At 49.0% G+C, this 20,739-nt stretch overlaps 2 protein-coding genes across 2 annotated transcripts; one reads left to right on the forward strand and one right to left on the reverse strand.

Annotated features, from left to right (window-relative positions):
* The first annotated feature begins 10,687 nt into the window (after positions 1 to 10,687).
* On the forward strand, positions 10,688 to 13,279 carry Slc16a11 (solute carrier family 16 member 11). Its single transcript, XM_028785967.1, is given in 7 exon segments — positions 10,688 to 10,753; positions 10,979 to 11,078; positions 11,081 to 11,150; positions 11,251 to 11,597; positions 11,837 to 11,980; positions 12,147 to 12,914; positions 13,002 to 13,279. Coding segments are annotated over 7 exon segments (1,725 nt in total). The 3' UTR covers positions 13,232 to 13,279.
* Positions 13,280 to 13,377: 98 nt separating this feature from the next.
* Slc16a13 (solute carrier family 16 member 13) lies at positions 13,378 to 18,094 on the reverse strand. Its single transcript, XM_028785968.1, has 4 exons — positions 17,580 to 18,094; positions 17,296 to 17,439; positions 15,704 to 16,441; positions 13,378 to 14,828 (listed from the first exon to the last, which is right to left on the reverse strand). The coding sequence occupies exons 1-4, from the start codon at positions 17,776 to 17,778 to the stop codon at positions 14,623 to 14,625; spliced, it is 1,287 nt and encodes a 428-aa protein (XP_028641801.1). The 5' UTR covers positions 17,779 to 18,094; the 3' UTR covers positions 13,378 to 14,622.
* Positions 18,095 to 20,739: the final 2,645 nt, after the last annotated feature.

Below are 20,739 nucleotides of genomic sequence, written 5' to 3' on the forward strand. Positions count from 1 at the left end.
ATCTGTAGATGCTGAAAACACCAGGTGTTTGCTTTCCTGGGGCTCAGTCAAGCAAGGAAGAGGAATGCAGATTGAAGGATGCAGAGGCCATGACCATGACTTTGAATTTGAATTTGGGAGCTCCTGTGCCAAGAAACAGAACATTTCTGAAGAGTAGCAAAGGTCATTGGACCCAATACTTGCAGAGGGCTGCCAGCAGCGACACCTAGTGTCCTTGCAGTGGCTTGAGCAACCTCAAGGTTGCTTGTGACAATCCTGTCCTGTCAAACTTATTTCTGTAGCCTTCTTTGTGAATTTGTGAGCTTCACAGTGTCATATAACCAGTCATTTCCATCCTTAACTGTGCTAGAATTTATATCTACAGGTTTTTAAAAAGACTTATATGTGTGTGTGTGAGTGCCCGTGTGAGTTTATGGACACTGCATGCATGCAGGTTCCTGGGGAGGCCAGAAGAGGGCGCCTGATCCCCTGTAATTCGAGTTCCAGATGGTTGTGAGGTGCTTGCTGTGGGAGCTGGGAGCCTGTCCTCTGCAAGGGCACTGAGCATCTCTCCAGCCCTGCTCGTGGATTTTAAACAATCTGACATAGATTTTAAACTCTACCGCTGGCCATGGCCAGAGAACCTAAACTAAAACCAAAGTATTTCACAGAAGGAAAGTTGGGGCAGAGGCTGCTCTCATGAGGAAGTCAGGAAGGACACAGCCCCTACATACAGACTTAGCATGGCAACAGCGATGGAAAGGGGGGAGCAGGTGAGCGGGGAAAGGATGGAGACTGGATTGGAAGAGGCTGTGATAATAGATTTGGTAGAGGAATTGAAAGTGTGTTCATGTGGGGTAGGACTCCCATCCCAGCATAGGCTTTGGCTGATTCAATTAACAACACCCCCAACTCACACACAACACACGCACGCACGCACGCACGCAATTGGGGCTCAGCCTGGCTTTTTTTCTTTCCCTTCTTCTTCCTTCTCCTCTTCTTCCTCCTCCTCCTCCTCTTCTTCCTCCTCTTCCTCTTCATCCTCCTCTTCTTTCTCCTCCTTCTTCTTTTGTTTTTTGTTTGTTTGTTTGTTTTGAGACAGGGTTTCAAGATAGCCCTGGCTGTCTTGGAACTCACTCCATAGTCCAGACTGACCTCAAACTCACAGAGATCCACTTGTTTCTGTCTCTCAAGTGCTAGAGTTAAATTTAGGCATGTACCACCACGAACCACTCTCAATGTGGCTTTCTATCCAGTCAGCTCATGAGGTCATCAAGCAGACTTATTCCTGTGCACAGTGGGCCTCACAACCTTCCAACATCCTTATCTGTCTCAGCAGTGTTCCTCTGGCCCTGAACCTCCAACCTGGACCAATATGTCCTTACCTCCTCCCCAGGTCATGTTCTTTTGCAGGCTGTGCATCTGAACTCTGACTTCCTGTGACCTGGTCACTGGGTGAGCTGGGAGGGGGAGGAACACTAGGGAGGGAGGGTTGGGAGGCACATCTGTTAAGTTTTGGAAGCCCAAGATTAACTAAGCCGATACTGGAAAGACTCTTGCTTTTGAGTTCATCACACAGTAACATTTCTTGTGGACGACGTGCATACCTTGCTCTTTCAGTCCTAGTCATCTTTGCAGACAGCTCCCCCTGATACACGTGCACAGGGAAAGAAGGGGGGAGCGCAAGTCTTCACAGAGGTTGCCGACAGAAGGCCTTAAGGATTCACAGGGCTCCTATAAAAGCCACTAGAGTTCACTATCGTAGCCATACCCCTAGATCCTGTGTCCCCTTCTCTGGCTCCTCGTCTACCTCTGTGTCTTCTCACATGGGGAAGCATGTCAGGCACCATGCTGTGGTGCTTCAGGCACTGACTCTGCTCACTCAGACAGTCTGTCTCAGGTATGTGTCTCCTTCAGCAACTCATCATTCACCTTCACCATCTTGGGATGTGAAAGCCCCAGAGATTAAAATCCAGTTTCCAAGGCCTCATGGTGTAGGAACAACGTAGTGTAAGGGAATGGGAGCCAAAGAAAAGCAGACAATTTCCTGGCAAGCTAGAGAATTCGAAGGAGGCTAACATAGGCCGACTAAGCCAGTCCTGCTGATGATCCCAACAATCCCAACACATGGGAGGCTGAGGCAGGAGAATCACGAGTTTGAGGCCAGCCTGGATTACATAGTGAATTTCAGAGCAGCCTCAGTTACATAACAAGACCCAACCTCAAGCGAACAAACACATAAAGTAGGCCAGAGGTCACAACATATGGATCTCAACCCCTTTGGGGATGAATGAATTTTTTCATAAGGGATTACCTAAAACCATTGGAAAACATAGTTATTTACATTACAATTCGTAACAGTAACAAAATTACAGTTATAAAGTAGTAACAAAAATAATTTTATGGTGGGGGGTCAACCCAACAGGAGGAACTGTATTAACAGGTCACAGCCATAGGAAGGTTGAGAACCACTGCCACAAGCAGATTTAGTGTAGGTGTGGTCTGGGGAGACTTCCTGGAGGAGTCCTTCAGCTCAGTCTATGGGTTTGTCACCCTTAATGGCAGTGTGCCAGGGCAAATGAAAGCTTGGAACAATTGTGTGCCTCTTCCTGGAGTGTTTTCTTTTTCCTGAAATGAGGAGACAATGTGTAAGCACTAGTTTTCTGTAACTATTCATCAAAGTAAAATGTAAAACTCCTACCGAATTTTGAAGTTAAAGACAATGCTGAGAACTTTCTCAGGTGTAAAAGCCTATTCTCTATATTGTCCTTACCTCTTTGACTGTGGCGTGACTTCTCCTTCTAGTGTCCAGCTGCCCAATTTAGTGATACCTCCTTCCATGGAAACTAGGAGAAAAGTCTTCTGGAAAACATTCACATTCTTTTGCTTGGTCTCAAGGCCTTTCAGGCAGGACCCTGCCTCAAGACTGTGCTACATCAATGCCCTACACAGTAACTTTTTACAGCTCTGCAAACAAGAAACAATGTACCAAGCTTTCAACAAGTACCTTTTGCCTAGAATACCCCCTACCAGGCACATTCATCTGGCAAACTCCTACTGATCCTTCAAGGCCTGGCTTAAGGGATCCTCTTCTGTGGAGCCTCCAAGCAGGCCCAAGCTAAGTGAGCTGGATCTTCCCATGGGCCACTCTACAGAGTGTTTTTCTTCCTTCTTGTGCTAAGATTTCTTTTCTGTGACTATTTCTCTGACTTGATTGTGGGGGCTAGGAGAGGAGAGACATATATTATTCATGCATGTATCCTTACCTTACTCCTAATGCTAGTGATGGACACGATAGATACACACACACACACACACACACACACACACACACACACACACACACACACACGAGAGAGAGAGAGAGAGAGAGAGAGAGAGAGAGATGCCCTGGCCCGTGGATATTCGACGAGACCTTAGGGAAGGGGGCGAAGAGACACAAGGAACGAGAGCAAGTCTGTATGGAGTTCTGATCAAGCTCTGAAACTTTAATTTCGGGTGCAGGTTATAAAGACACAGCAAACCGGGAAGTTTGGGTGAGGGTCATTGCTTAGGGCTATCCCACTATTGAATGCTTATTGCCCTAGACCATCCCACTGTCATAACCAGCTTCCAGGAAATGCCAGACGTTCTTTAAGTTCCTGGGGCCTGAGACCCATGAACGTTCTTTCTTAACCTTGCACTGACTAGGCTTTCTAGAACAGCAGGTAACTTCCTAGGTTCTCTTAGGACAGCAGGTAGTTTCCTGGGTTTGGCTCCCTGCACTGGAATGGATCCAAGACAGTGGCAATAGACAGTCTTGTGTAAGGGACCCACGGGACATCTCTGGCCAACATTTCATAAGATGGAGGCCCGTTTCTGACACTGAGGCTTTCATTCAATAACCCTACAGCATCTAGGAATGCCTTAACCATTGTCTTAACTTAGAGGCATTGGCTGTTGTAAGATCCTTGTCAATCTTCTTGGGCATCACTTATACCTTAGGCAACCACGACCCTCCCAAGTACCAGCACCCTCCTGGCCCTCGCAGCCTGTGTGGACTGCTTCCCACCTTGCTTCTTCAGGCGTGCTTGTGGCAATCTCAAACACACACTCTCTAAACCTGTAAAACATTCTGAGGCTGCCATCACATAATTAAACCTCTCTGCAAACGGTGGACAGGATGTATCTCCACCAAACATTTCAAGCAAATGCCAATTGATCTTGGGATCCGGTAGCTAAGGGATGCTAGAAAATAATATCAGTGAAGTCCAAGACAGCATGAAACTATTCTGTCATCTTGCATCCGCTGTTTCCTCTAGAAGTCAATTCTGGCTCTGGTATCACGGATGAGAGGCACGGGCCTGTTTAAGTTTCTATATCCCATGCTCATTCTCCATAGTCATTCCATTTCCTCACCTTGGGAGTTGGTGCAGTATCTCCCTGCATCTCCTCACACCAGAAGGGCTCAGTGAGTCTGGCTCACACTGTTCTGTTTGGCAACCAGGAGCAGGGTTAGGGTATGTACGTACTACTGCTTGCTACAAAGGTTCTGGCTGCCTGGGTTTCATGGGTTCTACATTGGATGCTGCCTTTCTATTGGTCACGTCTACCTGCCAGAGGGCCCAGGGCTTGATGAGCAGCCTCCATCCTTGGAGAAGAACAGTATGCAGCATGCTGTGGTGAGGTGATCACCCACTCCTGGGAACAACATCTTCTGTCTCACATTTACAGTTCTGTCATTTACTCTTTTATCCCCCAGGAGGCTCACAAGCACTGGCTTTGGCTTCCTGACAGCTTCCCCACCAGGGACTCCAACTCCACAAAAATCTTGCCACACTTCCTTTCAAGTGACCTGGAAAAGCCCGGCGTCTGCTTTTTCTTTATCTGCGTTCTGTATTGTTTGTTTTTGCAGTTTACAGACATGATTTACATGCCAGCAACAGTCACTTGGATCCACCAGCACTTCTATCTTGTAAAGAAAACCGCCCACTACAGATAGAGCTCGCAACATCATCTGAGGTTCTGGCAGTGTTAACCTCTTCTCACTCTCCTGTGCACACAGACCTGTCAGGTCAGGGGAACTTCGCCACCAACACTGCCTCTCCTATGCCCAACTCCCTCAGTAATGCTTCCTTCCTCTGTTATCTTCCAGACCCTGATACTCACAGGGACCTCAGCCAGTAACAACCAAATGTCCTCAACAGGACTGACGTCTCTCTTATTGTGTCAGAGACACAGCTTTGAGTCAGGGATGAAGGATTAGCTGTATTACTTAGTCTCGTCCATTCCACAGCACTCAGACTGACTCCATCCACCTCCATGTCCCATATTAAGTCTTTTCCAGAAACATGGAAGTGGGTCTTTGATTATCGTGGTTTTCTGCACTGGATCATTATTAAAGTTTTATGCCCCCTCTCTCCCCCCACCCCCACTGTCAGATTCACTGTCTCATGGGTTCCAAGTTTTTGGACCTCAGGAGAGGCTATTTAACACAGGTTTAATTTGGATCCTTCTCTTATATGCCTTATATGCCCCACCCTAGGAAACAGCAAGTTGATACCTTCTCCTCCCCCACATTTCCTGTCAATTAAGAGGCTATCAAAAAAGATAGAAACCAAACGTCTTTTTCATGTTCCAATTCCTCCCTTATATAAGCAAGTTTTCCCCTCCCCCGCCAGGGAGACAGTTGAGCCACAGTTATATGTCTTGTGTGTGCAAATGTGTGTACATGTGTCAGAAGAGAGCTGTGGGAGTCGATTCTCTCCTTCTACCATGTGGGTGTAGAAAACCAATCTCAAGTCGTCACGGGTCATGACATGTGTCTTTACTCACTGAGCCATCTTTCAGGACCCTCGAGCCTTATTATCATAGCAAAGGTCACACAACGTCTACCGAAGCTTTCTGATGACCTTGTCCCAGACATGTGGCTTCAGGGGACTGTCGTATGTTCTCCACTCTGTCAGCCATTTGGTTGGGTTGGGAAATGATTCTCATTCTTATGGGGCAGACTCCTTTCGCCAAGGAGGTGTGTTATTCTGTACCACATGGAGGTGGGTGGTCATACTGGGATCCCTTCCACAGATATTCTACCTTGGGATGACACAGCCTCGGATGCATGACAGCAACAATTCAACTGCTACTACAGCAAGAAAGATACCATGACATACTGTGCAGGGAAGAATGCTTACGTCAGGATTGCCTCTGAAGATACTCCACCTTCAGTTTATCTCACGCATATCCTATCACCCACCCATAGTGGGAGACAAGGCAGCTGCTTCTCCCAAAGCAGCTGGGTCCCACTGTGTGGTTGTCTGGGTGCCACCTGGTGCATAATTTTCTTGGACAGATGTTTTAAAAAGAAGAGTCTGCTCACTCCGGCTAGAGCACTGAAGATGGTCGAAAGAAATGCCTTCAACTAGGCATGGCGGTGAACACCTCTAACCCAGTACCTTATCCACAGTTTCATCCTCAGGCAGAGCTCTGAGAGTTTAGAGTCAGCTTGGTCTGCCATGTAGCAAGTTCAGGCTAGCCAGAGCTACCCAGAGTTACATGGTAAGACCCTGCTGTCAACCTCCCTCCTCCAAAAAAAAGTGCCACTGAAATCTAGCTCGGTGAGTCAATGAGTTTAGTTGGGATTACTTACAGAAGCATGGCTGAGGAAGAATCTAAGAAAACTTTGGGCTTCATCCTCATCCCTGTGAAACCAAACCAAATCCAGTGGCACATCCCTGAAGGGATGACAGGGTGACTTACTGACATCTAGACCGGTAAAGAAGAGTCTTTCTCTACAGCAATTACTCAACACTTGCATATTCTCAGGAAGTCATGAGGCCTTTGAGTACCACATAGACCACCTGAGTTTCTCCAGGTGATTTCCCCATGTGTCTCCACAGGAACTTTGTGATGCTACCCACCAACTTCCATAAGGAAATGTTAGTGTACATTTCACACAGGTAGCCACAGCTACTTTGGTGTCAAGATGGCAATGTCCATGTTTATGTCCTGAAGGACATAGTTCCACAATAGTACTGCTGACCTGGAACTATTTATATAGCTCAGGCTGGCCTTGAACCTGTGATCCCTCTATTAATATCCCTTTTCTATTTTGTGCAGAAGACAGACGGGTCAAGAAGAATGACAGTTGAATGTCACAAACCTCATCAAATAGTGATTCCAATTATAATTGCTGTCAGATGTGGTGCTCTTATCTGAGCATATCAACACATCTCCTGGAACCTGGTATGCAGCCATTGGCCTAGGAGTTGCTTTCTTCTTAGCATATGTACACAAGGACCACCAGAAACAAGTTGCTTTCACCTAACAAGTCCAGTAATACACCTTTACCATTACACCTCAAAGGTAAATTGATTCTCCACCCTTGTATCATAACTTAATTTGAAGTGAGCTTGATCACTTTTTTTTTCTTCCATAAAATATCACAGCAGTCCACTCCATTGACAACATTGTGCTAATTGAACAAAGTTAGCAGGAAGTAACAACCACTCGAACTCATTGGTAATGCATATGCAAATCAGAGGATGGGAAATAAATCCAACCAAAAGTCAAGGGTCTTCTACCTCGGTGAAATTTTCAGTAGTCCAGTAGTGTGGGGCATGCAGAGATATTCCTTCTAAGGTGAAGGATAAGGCTTTGTATTTGGCCCCTCCTACTACCAAGAAAGAAGCACAATGTTCAGTGGGTCTATTTGGACCCTGGAGACAGCATATTCCTCATTTGGGTGTGTTTCACCAGCCCGTATACTGAGTAACTCAGAAAGCTGCTAGTTTTGTGTGGAGCCTGGAACAGGAAAAGGCTCTTCAGCGGGTCCAGGCTGCCCTACCACTTGGACCATGAAATGCAGCAGACCTGATGGTACTTGAGGTGTCGGTGGCAGATAGAGATGCTCTCTGTCAGACTCCTGTAGGTGAATCACAGTGGAGGCGTGGCTTGTCATCATCTTCAGACAGCCATTGGCTTGCTACTGGGCCTTAGTGGAAACTAAACATTTGACATTTGATGATGGATTAACCAGGCTACCATGGGACATGAACTGCCCGTCACGAGCTGGGATCCACCAAGATAAAGCTGGACATACACAGCTGCAATCCACTGTTGAATAGAAATGGTATGAATGTGTTTGGGCCCGAGCAGGTCCTGAAGGCACAAGCGAGTGACATGAAGAAGTTGCTCAAATGCCTCTGGTTCCTACTTCTTCTACAATGCTTTCTGTCCCCAGCACACACGAACACACACCTACAGCTTCATGGAGTGTGCCTTATGGTTTGCTGACTGAGGAAGACTAGACCCTTGTTTACAGATGTTCTACATGCTGTGAAGGTGCCACCTGAAAGTGGACAGCTGCAGCATTCCAGTCTCTGTCTGGGACTAGGGAACCTTAAAGGGCACAGGTGAAGGGAAATCTTCACAGTAGATAGAACTTCTGACAATACACATGGTTGTACAATTAGCTTGGAAGAAGAAAAGGCCAGATGTGGATTACATACTGATGCAAGGGAATTACCTTTAATCCCAGCACCTGGGAGATAACTTAGGATCAAAGTCATCCTTAGCTACACAGTGAACTTGGGGTCAGCCTGGGTTTCATGAGCCCCATCCTTCCCACACCCCAAAGAGAAAAGGAGTCACATTTTCCACTTAAAAGAAAACACTTAAATGTTTTCTTAAAAACATTCATACTTGGGGCTGGAGAGATGGCTCAGTGGTTAAGAGCACTGACTGCACTTCCAGAGGTCCTGAGTTCAAATCCCAGCAACCACATGGTGGCTCACAACCATCTGTAATGAGATCTGATGCCCTCTTCTGGTGTGTCTGAAGACAGCTACAGTGTATTCATATATAATAAATAAATAAATCTTTAAAAAAAAAAAAAAAAAAAAAAAAAAAAAAAAACATTCATACTTTATAACCCATGTGATTCTACAAAACCTCACAGGATTGCTGTGGTTTCTTGGCCTTGAGTTTACTACAGCAGTTTCGAGTCTGAAGTGGCCACCTGGCAAAGGGAACAATGCTGGAGAGTCAAGTTGAGCTGCCCTGAGCTACAGTGGTGACTGTGGGGGCAATCACACATCCTATTCAGACGCTGTTCTAAGTCTCTTACTTACACATGCATAAACCATGACGAAGTTAATCCTTACAACAATCCTATCAGGTAACTATTATTATAACCATTTTAAAAAAAACAAGGAAACAGACACTTGTTTGCACTCAGATAGCTAAGCAAAAGTCAAGCTCGGTAAGTCTTGTTGGGGGTCTATTTTTCCAATATTCATTACCTCCATGAAAAACACACGTCAACTCTGGCTAAGAGCATGAGGAAGAAGAGGAACATGCCCTTTCACAACCAATCACTCTAGGCTCTAGATTTTGCATTCTGCCAAAGTACACAGCATTATTTGGTACAACCCAGAAATAGTCTTCTCTCTGGCTGTATTTCTATTTCACCACGGAGACAGCCATTCCTTTCGGCTGGCTGGGTTCCACTTACAGAGAGCAGAGTCCTTCCTTACTGGCCTTCTCAAGAAACCAACCAGTTGTTCCTTGCCTCCCTGGTGGCTGAGTACCTGCAGGCACCACCACTCCAGTGACTTTCACAGGCAGCTCCTGGCTGATGAACCCAGTGAGGCCACTTTCCTAAGGTGTATGTGGCAGGACCTCAAACCTTCATGGTCTTCTATTCTAGGACATTTCAGCAGAAACAGCGTTTATGCTAAAACCTAGAACTGAAAAAAGGGACTTGCCGGTACCAGTCTGTGTATCAGTCTCTGTAAGTGGACTTGCGGAGAAGGGAGGAAGCTGATTCCCTGGGGGTGGGAGAGTGTCATGGGAAGGTAGCCTGTGCTGCTGAAAGTCTGTCTACATGACTTCCGAGCTATGCTTCTTCTTCCCTTTCTAGGGCGATACTTTCTCATCAATTAGGAAACACTGCCATCCTGTGGCTACAGGTTGATATAAACGCCAACCTGCAAATCGCTGAGATTTCACTGACATTGTTTAATGATTAAACCAAATGAGTCAAATGGCTGAAGTGAAGCAATAGCGACTACCAAAGAAGAACGCTCGGTAAACTCTTCAAGAAAAACACCTGCGTTTATTTCTCTGAATTCTTGCTTTGCTTAAAAAAAATATCTAGCCTAAGCCTTTATCGAGTCTGGTGGCAAAGAACTCAGCTCTTCCCAGCCACCCTGGGTTTAGAATCCTACGCACTGTGGCTCTGCATGGATTCTGCCTTTCCACGACAGTTCACATCAATCTGTCTCCAGGCTATTTCCCTCAACTGTACCAGTTTCTGTGTCACGCCTAGGTCTGTTCTCCCTGTATCCTCCCACGATAGGATAAACCTAAATTCAAACATTTCCACCTATTTATTTATTTATTTATTTATTTATTTATTTATTTATTTATTGGAAGCTGAACAGTTTGGAGTAGAACACTTAACTTCTTTAAGGATCAGCTATTCCATTTGTTAAAATGGAGATAGTGTCGTCTTCATAGGGATATTGTAAAGATGAAATGACAAAGTATGTAAAGACTGCCTGGAACATCACAAGTCTTGGTACTGAGACGTTGCCTTTCTTCCCAGGGAGGGCACCCTGGTATTGTCCATTGGAGGCCAGTGATTTGATGTCGGAGCTTTACAGGATCCTCAGCAACAATTCTGAGAATCCAAGAACTCATTTAGGTTTTGGAGACCACCGCTATTTTCATGCGTGGGCAGCCGGCCGGGCAAGGCTTGCAACCCGGCTCTTCTTGCGTGCGCAGCGGTCGGCAGGTGCGTGGGTGTGAGCCCCGCGGCGCCGAGAGGCGCGGGGAGAGGCGGGGCGCGGCCACCAGACAAACTCATTCCTCGCGATTCCCTATGCAGGGCTGGGGGTTGTGTGTGGATAATTCAATCCTCGTGGGACTCGGCGTCAGGCCTCGGCCAGGCCTGGGTGGATTGGCTGTCTCTCTTTCCCCCGCCCTCGGTACTAACCCCCACCCCCACCCCGTGTCCCAGGTGGCTCGGGCCCCTGTGGTGATCTCTGTTTACCGGAGAGCGCGGTCCAAGTTGGGCTCCATCTCTGCACTGGCAAGCTGCTCCGTAGAACCCTGCTTGCCGGAAAGCGCGGAGAAAATCCGGCCGAGCCCACCTTCGCCCTTTCCCTCCCCCCAACGCCGGGAGAGGTCGGGTAAGAGAAAGAGGGTTTGGGAAGGATGAGCCCCTGGCCTGGGGGATCCTACTGCCCCCCATCCCAGGACTTCAAGCGCACCCAGGACTTCTATCCCTAGGCCTGGTTCCCGCGCCCATGCTCCGGGCGACGTGCCCACCCTGGGCGAGCAGCCCGAGGCTGGATCTCAGGGACGTCAGCTCCCTAGCGGAGGCCCAGGCGTGGAGACTTCATTCACAGGTGTTTCCCCACCCCAGCAGACGGCGATGACCCCCAAGCCGGCCGGACCCCCGGACGGGGGCTGGGGCTGGGTGGTGGCGGCCGCAGCATTCGCCGTGAACGGGCTCTCCTACGGGCTCTTACGCTCCCTGGGCCTTGCCCTTCCCGACCTCGCGGAGCACTTTGAACGAAGCGCCCAGGACACTGCGTGGGTCAGCGCCCTGGCCTTGGCCGTGCAGCAGGCAGCCAGTGAGGGGGGGCTCCCCGAGGTGGGAGGCGGGTACCGGGTGGAGAGGCCGTGGATGTAGTGATGGGAGACAGCAGACTTGATTATCGGACAACCTGATACTGGTGGAACCAAGTTCTAGAAGAGTGGGTCTTGAGGTAACAGGGAGGAGTTACCAGGCCAGGCAAAACAGCCAATGAGAAATGTTGCGGATAGTTTGGGGGTCCCGGGGCATGTCTTCGTTGACTCCGCCCCCTTCTAGGCCCAGTGGGCAGCGCCCTGAGCACTCGCTGGGGGGCACGCCCCGTGGTGATGGTTGGGGGAGTCCTAACCTCGCTTGGCTTGGTCTTCTCGGCTTTCGCCCGAAGCCTCCTGCACCTCTACCTCGGCCTGGGCCTTCTCGCTGGTAAGAAGAATGGGGGTGCCCGGATGCTTAAGGGGTGATAATGGGGACAGGGTAGGAGACTGTACAAGGCGGGGTGTGTATGTGTGTGTGTCCGCATGCAGAGGAAAAGCGGAGCTAAGGAATACTAGCGAAGCCATAACTGTACCCTCATCCTGTCCATTTGCAGGCTCTGGCTGGGCCCTGGTGTTCGCCCCAGCCCTGGGTACCCTCTCTCGGTACTTCTCCCGCCGTCGGGTCTTGGCGGTAGGGTTGGCGCTCACTGGTAATGGGGCATCCTCGCTGCTCCTGGCACCTGCCTTGCAGTTCCTCCTTGATACTTTCGGCTGGCGGGGTGCCTTGCTCCTCCTGGGCGCTGTCACCCTTCACCTCACACCCTGTGGCGCCTTGCTACGACCTTTAGCGCTCTCTGGTGACCCGCTGGCCCCACCTCGCACCCCCCTAGCTGCCCTCGGCCTAGGTCTGTTCAAGCGCCGGGCCTTTTCAGTCTTTGCTTTGGGCACTGCCTTGATTGGAGGAGGATACTTCGTCCCCTACGTGCATTTGGGTCCGCACGCTTTAGATCAGGGCATGGGTGGCTACGGGGCAGCCTTGGTGGTGGCTGTCGCTGCAGTGGGAGATGCCTGTGCCCGATTGGTCAGCGGATGGCTGGCAGACCAGGGCTGGGTGCCCCTTCCGCGGCTTCTGGTGGTGTTTGGGTCTCTGACTGGATTAGGGGTACTGGCAGTGGGACTGGTGCCCACTGTGGGGACGGAGGAGGGTTGGGGAGCTCCTCTGCTAGCCGCTGCTGGGGCCTATGGCCTGAGCGCCGGAAGTTATGCCCCACTGGTTTTCGGTGTGCTCCCGGGGCTGGTGGGCATTGGAGGTGTGGTGCAGGCCACAGGGCTGGTGATGATGCTGATGAGCCTCGGGGGACTCCTGGGCCCTCCTCTGTCAGGTAAGGGCTGAGCCGCAAATTTGCTCAAGACTGTCTTCTTCTGTCCCTGGGATGCCAGGCTTCTAAATTTCTTTGCCCTCTCCTCAGGCTTCCTAAGGGATAAGACAGGAGACTTCAGTGCCTCTTTCCTGGTGTGCAGCTCTTTCATCCTCTCTGGCAGCTTCATCTACATGGGGCTGCCCAGAGCCCTCCCCTCCTGCCGTTCAGCCTCACCGCCAGCTACCCCTCCACCTGAGAGGGGGGAGCTGCTCCCAGTTCCACAAGTCTCCCTGCTCTCCGCAGGGGGCGCTGGCTCCATCCGGGATACCACTTGTTGATCATTTTCTTGGTTGACCCCTTCCCTAATAAAGAATTTTTATCTTTTCCTCTTGAGAGCTCCATTAGCCAATCCAGGACCCCAAGAATCTCTACTTAAGATATCTCAAAAAACCAACAGGATCCCAGCAACCCTGGCGGTGAGGAATGATGTCTGTCCAGTTTTTATTTATTCAAATCCTTGCCTTAAGAGGATCTTTGAAAAACTGTCAGCTAGTCAGTTCCAGTTTGTTAAGGGCATACCTAAACCTCATACTTTAACTTCTAAAAGTTACTCTTATTTTTGTGTGTTTGTGGAGGACAGATCTCTTGGGGCTGGGCTTACTGGCTGTCTTGAACTGCTGGGTGTAGGCACCAGGATCCAAACAGATCAGCAGGAAGAACAGCAAGTGCTCTTAGCTACTGAGCTTTCTCTTCAGACCTACCTTTAAAAAGATTTTTATTCCTTCTATGTGTGTGAATGTATACCGTGTATGTGGGTGCCCATGGATACCAGAAGAGGATATCGGATCCTCTGGATTACAGGTGGTTGTGAACCACTTAGTGTGGGTACTCTGGCACACTGGAAGAGCAGGAAGTGCTCTTAACGGCTGAGCTTTCTTTCTAGCTCCCAAACCTCCTGTTTTCTTGCATTTTGATCTGCCTTTGTTGGCCTAGGAGGGACAAAACTCCATCTGGGTATGGTTGTGTGCACCTGTGACCCTAGTGCTTGGGAGGAGGCCAGTTCTCAAGTTCAAGAGCAGCCTGGGCTACACGGTGAGGCTCTGTCTCAAAAGTACAAGGCTCTTAGGTTTACCAGTTTATCAGTTTGACGAATTAGCTTTATAAGTTCCAGTTTCTGCTCACAAGCCACCTTCCTCCATACATGTGCCTTTCTCTTAAAAATCCCCCCCCACCCCGTGTCACAGGAATATCGGAGAAGGGGGAGATAAGTGGACGGGAGGGAAGAGCTCTGGGTCACCAGAGTTCATGGACATCTCCACTCCTTTACTCAGTCATGGCCTTATTAGCTGCCCCAAACACCTGGTCCCCAGCTCTTTTTGAAGTTACAATTATTGTCCAGTTTCCTTATTTGTTTTATAAACAAGTGACACCAGATATCACATATAAAAACATGAGAAGACTCTTGGCCTTTGACTTTCAGATTTGATTCAGAACTCAGTGGAGTGAGATCTCCTGGAGCCTTCTGAAAAGCTCGGGAGAGCAAAGAAGGTGATAGGTGAGTCCTCAACAAAATCAAATGGTTGGCACATAAATTGTAGGGACCCTGGGCCTGCTCTAGAGGAGATGGATCAAGAATCCTAAGGCACTGTGCTTCTGTGGATGCCTTGATGAGGCCAATGACCTGGCACTGTCAAGCTCTAGTTTCCATGGCAACTGTTCTCGGTGGAGTTTAGTCCTCTCCCAGGCCCTCCTCCTTGGGCAGGGGAATTTTGGTATTTGGTGCCTCTATCACAAGGTCCTGGGGTCTGGAGGTAGAAACTGAGATGCAGGAGAAGAAATTCGGCAGGGTGATAAGAACTCCACTTCCTGCGAGTAGGAAGGCCCCGGCCACCACAAAAGAAGCCGTGTAGTTGCCTGTCATATCCCGGAGGTAGCCTGGGTCCAAGAGAGAAAAAGAAACATACATGGGTGATCTGCACACTGGGGCTAATTGCCTAAACTCATTTGTGGGCAAAGGAAAATCCACTGTGTTGGAAGAGATGGAACTCCCGAAGTAGGACTGGATGAATAGGAGACTAGAGTTTCTTTTTTCTTTTCTTTCTTTCTTTTTTTTTTTTTTTTTTTTTTTTGGTTTTTCGAGACAGGGTTTCTCTGTGTAGCCATGGCTGTCCTGGAACTCACTCTGTAGACCAGGCTGGCCTCGAACTCAGAAATCCGCCTGCCTCTGCCTCCCAAGTGCTGGGATTAAAGGTGTGCGCCACCACTGCCCTGCGAGACTAGAGTTTCTTAAACAGCCTCAAAAGGTCATTTTGGCTGCCACCCTCCCTGCAGAAAGGATTTCCAAATCAGTCTGTAGGTGTTGGTGAGCCATATTAAGTCAAGCATATCTGTGTGTTTTGTGCTGGCAACAGTGGCCCTTTTAAGCCTTCAGTTAATAGTTAAGAGGAAGATGTTAAAGATCAGAAGGTTCTAGCATCCTGAGCACGGAGAACTTTAACCAGATGTTTCAGACAATGGGGCAGAGGGCCACTGGGGCAAAGGAAAAGAAAAGACACTGACATGTTAGGCCAAGCCAGGTCTTCTAAAAACCAAGCCTGCAGTTTCACTGTTGTTGTCCCACTCAGACCTTCTTAGACCCAAGTTCTGTCCTCCTGTGAACCCACTTCAGGATTGTTATGATTGGCTATGCAGGCTGTACACTGTTTACATACTAGAGGGCACTATTAACATATACCATCGTGGAAATAGTTCCTTCCCCCAACTATACAACATGACATCCCTGGCCCAGTTTGAAACCCCATTTCTCTTACCTGATAGAGGAGCCCCCAGTAGCCCACCAATACTCTCTATCATCTGCAACAGTCCCAGACCACAGTAAATCCTTCCAGTCCCCACCAGCTCAGGAAGCACGGAGAAGGCCACTGGGGTCAGGGCTCCTGATGTGAAACCATATGCCACAGCCAGAGCCACCAGGGTTGTAGAGGCCTGAGCAACAGGGAACAGAGCTAGTGACACCCCAGTCAGGGTGGTCCAAAGCATCAGAAGTCTTGCCACGGGTCCTGGGACTGCATCTCCCAACCAACCAGATGCCACACGCCCCACAAGGTCTGAAATAGCAGCCACTGAAAGTAGGAAGGCAGCAGGCAGTGGGTCCCAACCCAGGTCCTGCAGATGGGCCACCAGATGGACGTAGGGAATGAAGTAGCCAGTGTTGATCAGGGTGAGGGCAACAGTGTACCGGAGGAAGGGACCATGACGGAGGAGGGAGGTGATCTGGGCCCCGGGGCCACCCACAGCAGTGTCTTCAGTCAGGGAGAGTGGGCGGAGGAGAGCACCACAGGCCATCAGGTGTAAGGAGAGGGCAGACACTAGCAAGAGGGCCCCCCTCCAAGCATAGGTGTTAATCAGCCACTGGAAGAGGGGGGCAAATGCAAAAGAGGAGATGCCCACTCCCGTCAGGGCCAGCCCCATGGCCAGAGATCGACGCTGAGAGAAGTAACGGGAAAGGCAGGCCAGGGTCGGAGTGAAGGTCAGGGCCCAGCCAGAGCCTGTCAAAAGGAAAACAAGGCAGGAGGCTGTGGGCTTTGAAGGTCCACCCAGCAATCCCAACACTACCCTGTAACAGACTAGGCCCTGCTTTGAACTCCCAAAGACCTGGGTATTCATAGTGCTGACTTTAACACTCTCTAGATGTGTGACTTTGTGTGTTCTGCTTACTCTCCCAGGCTCAACCACCTCATCTGCAAAATGGGGTTAACACACTTTATGGCAGTGGTTCCTAACCTTTCTAATGTTTTGACTCTTCAATACAGTTCCTCATGTTGTGGTGACCCCTCCCCCAGCCATAAGATTATTTTCATTGCTACTTCTTAACTGTATTTTTTGCTACTGTTATGAATCGTAATGTAAATATCTGATGTCGGGGTATCTGCTATGCGAGCCCCATGAAAGGATCGTTCGGCTCTCCAAAGGGATCGCTACCTACGTGTTGAGAACCGCTGCTTTATGGGATCTGGGAAGAAAAGAGATAGTGTTCCTCAAGTAACTAACACAGAACTTTGGAATTAGAGCCCCATCTCTATGGTTTCTGGTGCATTAACCTTCCTTTGCTCAGGAGTGTAAGCATCGATAAGCATTGAAAGCTTATTATTTTTTAAGTAGGCAACGATATCTATTTCGGTCGCTACCTAGCACAATCTTAAGGAAATTCTCCCTTCTATACTCCAGTCGGATGGGTTTGGGCTTGTGTTCTCTGAATATTCTCTGATTTAGTCATTCAGTTTAAGAATTCCCTTCAGGGCATAGGTTCTCCCTAAGCCATTTTGGAAAGAGGTGGACGAAGGTGAAAACCCGGAGGCTTAAGATCCAGGCCTTGGACTTCTGCCCTTACCCAGGGTCTCACCTGACAGCAGCCCAATACTCAGGTACAGGTGGGTCAAGGAGGTAGCAAATGAAGCAAGCAACATTCCCAGCGCAGCCAAGATGCCCCCAGTCATCACCACAGGCCTGGGCCCCAACTTCGTGCTCAAGGCACTGCCTATTGGGCCTGGGGAATTGGAATGGGTTCTGCGAGGTGGTCTCCGCCATCCCCCCTCAGCATCCTCCCGACCCTTTCCCCTTTCTGGTCCCCAAAGTCCCTTTTTTCTCCGAGGGTGGCAGGCCACCGCACCCGGACGCAGCACTCACTCCCAAACTGCTGCACCGCGATCCCTATGGAAGCGATCCAAGAGACTCTGGCTGCCTGCTCCTCAAACGCCGCCACAAATTCCACGAAGAAGACACCGAAGGAACGGAGCACCCCAAACACGAGCGCCGACTGGAAGAACGCTGAGAGCACCACCATCCATCCCCAGCCCCCGTCAGGGGGCTCAGCCCTGCGCACCATTCCGGAAGGAACAAAGGGGCAGCTCCTAAGAGCCCCTGCCTGATCTGAGCTTTAAACCGCTCACTTTGGCCCTCCCACCCACCCTGCTGGACGCTTAGCCCTAAGCTGGGGCTGGTCGCTAGGAAGTTACTGATAAAGCATGTGGCGCCTGCGCCTTTCACGAAGAGGAGGGAGGTCTATGAACCCGGACCTGCCACCGACACAGAGCGGGGTCAGCCCGCAGCTGAGACCCAGACTCCAGCCAGATAATTTCTTTAGAGAACAGAAAACAAAACCAGGTTCGGGCCACAACCCTAACGAGAGGTAGTCTGGTTGTGAATTATGTTATCTTTGAGGATTCAACACCTGCCTAAGTGGGACAACATCCAACACTTGGCTCGCCAATTAGGATGCAGGTCTCTAGAGCAGGGGGTGGATCCGGAGGGGCTGGGCGGGGCTTACAGCTTTGTTCAGTACCTGCAGTGAGAGAGGGGCGCATGCGTAGGGAGGGGCATGAGGTAGATCGGTCCCACGTGACAAGGGACCTACCGCGAGGGTTCTGCGGGTGCTGGGTTAATCACATATCCAGACTTACATCAAAGGGCTGATTGTGGATAAACTGGTCCTGGCCAGTCAGAAACTCACTTGCTTAGTGAGGGATCCAAGAATTGCCAGGCAGCGTGAGTACGAAGGGATAGGTTATGAGGTAAGAGTCAAACTGATAGAGCACCTGGGGCGACTAGAAAAGCCCTGGAAATTCTAGACCGCGGAGTCGAGGGCGGCCGAGGAAGAGGGAAGACAGGAAAGCGCAGACTGTGATTCTAGCTGCTCCGGAGCCAAGCTCATGGTCAATGTGGGCAATTTAGCTAGACCCTGTCTCAATTTTTTAAAAAAATAATTAAAAGGGGGTTTACAGGCCCTGTTCAACAGTAGGTCCTGGTTCAATTCCCAGTATTGCTGTTATTAAGGGGGAGGCGGAGAACGAGGATGGGTGACGTGTTGGGAGTCTTGGCATTCGTTTCTGTAATGAGAAATTTTTTTCCTGCCGTTTCTGACCCCACTAGCAGGAAACTTGCAGGTCACTGAGACCAAAAATAACTGGGGAGAGGAAGGGCGGCTGTCACACCATCCGAGTCCCCCATTACCACCTACTTTTTCCTCAACGCTGCTGGAAGCTCTCTCTTAGCCTTCTAGTACTGGCCATTTCCTAACCAGTTGTTTTTTTTTTGTTTTGTTTTTTTTTTGTTTTGTTTTTTTTAATCTTATGCTGAACTACTTAAGAGAGACAAGCTATGACCCTGGTCACTGGAGCAATCAGCCTCTTATCTAACCAGGGCTGTAGCCCGCACTGCCCCCTCACCTCGTGAGAGCCATGATTTGGGCTTCTCTCTTTTTTTATTATACCTCGGGCTCCCCAGGACTCTGACCTTGAAACCTTGGGCTCCTACACAGACCAATGGGGAAAGAGGCCAGCAAGAGGGGGATGGGATAAGAAGATACGCTTTTAAGAAATCATACTGTAGGGGCTGGAGAGATAGCTCAGCAGTCAAGAGAACTTGCCGTTCTTTCAGAGGAACGGGGTTCAGGTCTTGTCAACTCCCACACTGGTCAACACTGTAATCTGTTCCAGGGGATCTGACGCCCTCTTCTGGCCTCCACAGGCACTGTACCCATGTGGATCACTTAAATACATGTAGGCAAAACGCTATGCATAAACATAAATGCATAAACCAAGTTTGATTGCACAGGCCTGCAATCAAACCCCAGCTATTTAAGAGACTGAGGTAAGAGGGTGGCAAGCTCAAGGCATGCTGGGACTACAGACTGAGGTAAAAGCCAGCCTGTGCAATTTAGTGCGATCCTATCTTAAGGAAATAGATGGTGAACTTGGCTGTGTTGGCTCCTGTTACTCCGGTGCTTAGGAGGCAGTCAAATTTGAGACCAACCTGAACTACATACAAGACTGCCTCAAAGCCCAAGGAGGGGCTAGAGAGATGGTGTAGCGGGTGAAGTGCCTGCTTTGAGAACCTGATGACCCGAGTTCTATCCCTGATGAAACTCACAGGAACGTGGAAGGAGAGAACTGACTCCACAAAGTTGTCCTCTAACCTCCACACGTACACGTGCCATGGTGTGTGCACACAAAAGTACCGCACATGCATATACAATAATAAATTACTTAGATTTATAAAATGAAAAACCCCCCTCCCTAAACCCAAGGGGTTTTGACCTCTCATGGAAGTCCCTGGGTTCAATCCCTTACACCAAGCAAAACCAAACTAAACCATGCTACGTTTCTCAGTTGCATAAATGGAAAATAAAATGCCGAAATGCTTTGGTTCTACAGTTTTGTTATAAATAGACTCATAATATGGATATGGCAGTGGTATAGGAAATAGTTGAATCTCAAAAGAGTCCAGTCTTTAGAATCAGATCACAGTCTCAATCTTGATTTTAACACTTTTTACACAGTCAAGATACTTAACTTCTCAATCGGTGTCATCTGTGAACTGGGGAGAACACTCCCTACTTTTTAGAGCTGCCAAGGGTTAAATTAGTAAGTCAGTGCATTTTAATACATGGTAAGTAATAATAGCTGGTCTTATCTTTGATAGGGGCTAAGCTGTAACAGAAGGTGACAGAAACTTGTTTAGTGTCCGTATTTTGCTGTTTTTTTTGTTTTTTGTTTTTTTAAAAAATAACCTAGGTTATGGATTTGTTAAAAAAAAATGAAGAAATACAAGCAGCCACTAAAATAAGACTACCAGGGAGAGCATCAGACTGGAGAAAAAACACAACCACAGCCTGTAGTTGGTGAGGGTGCTTCAGAGCTCGATTTTGTCTTTATGACATCTGAGGAAAGTCCAGAGGGAGGGAACATTAGACTTAGTGACTTTTGGCCGTGGACTGGAACACACTTGTGCACCCTAGACACACAGCCATGGGGAAAGACACATGTACTGGGCGTTAGATAGACTCTAA

Source organism: Grammomys surdaster, unplaced genomic scaffold (assembly GCF_004785775.1).
Source record: "Grammomys surdaster isolate TR1022 unplaced genomic scaffold, NIH_TR_1.0 125368, whole genome shotgun sequence".
NCBI lineage: Eukaryota > Metazoa > Chordata > Mammalia > Rodentia > Muridae > Grammomys > Grammomys surdaster.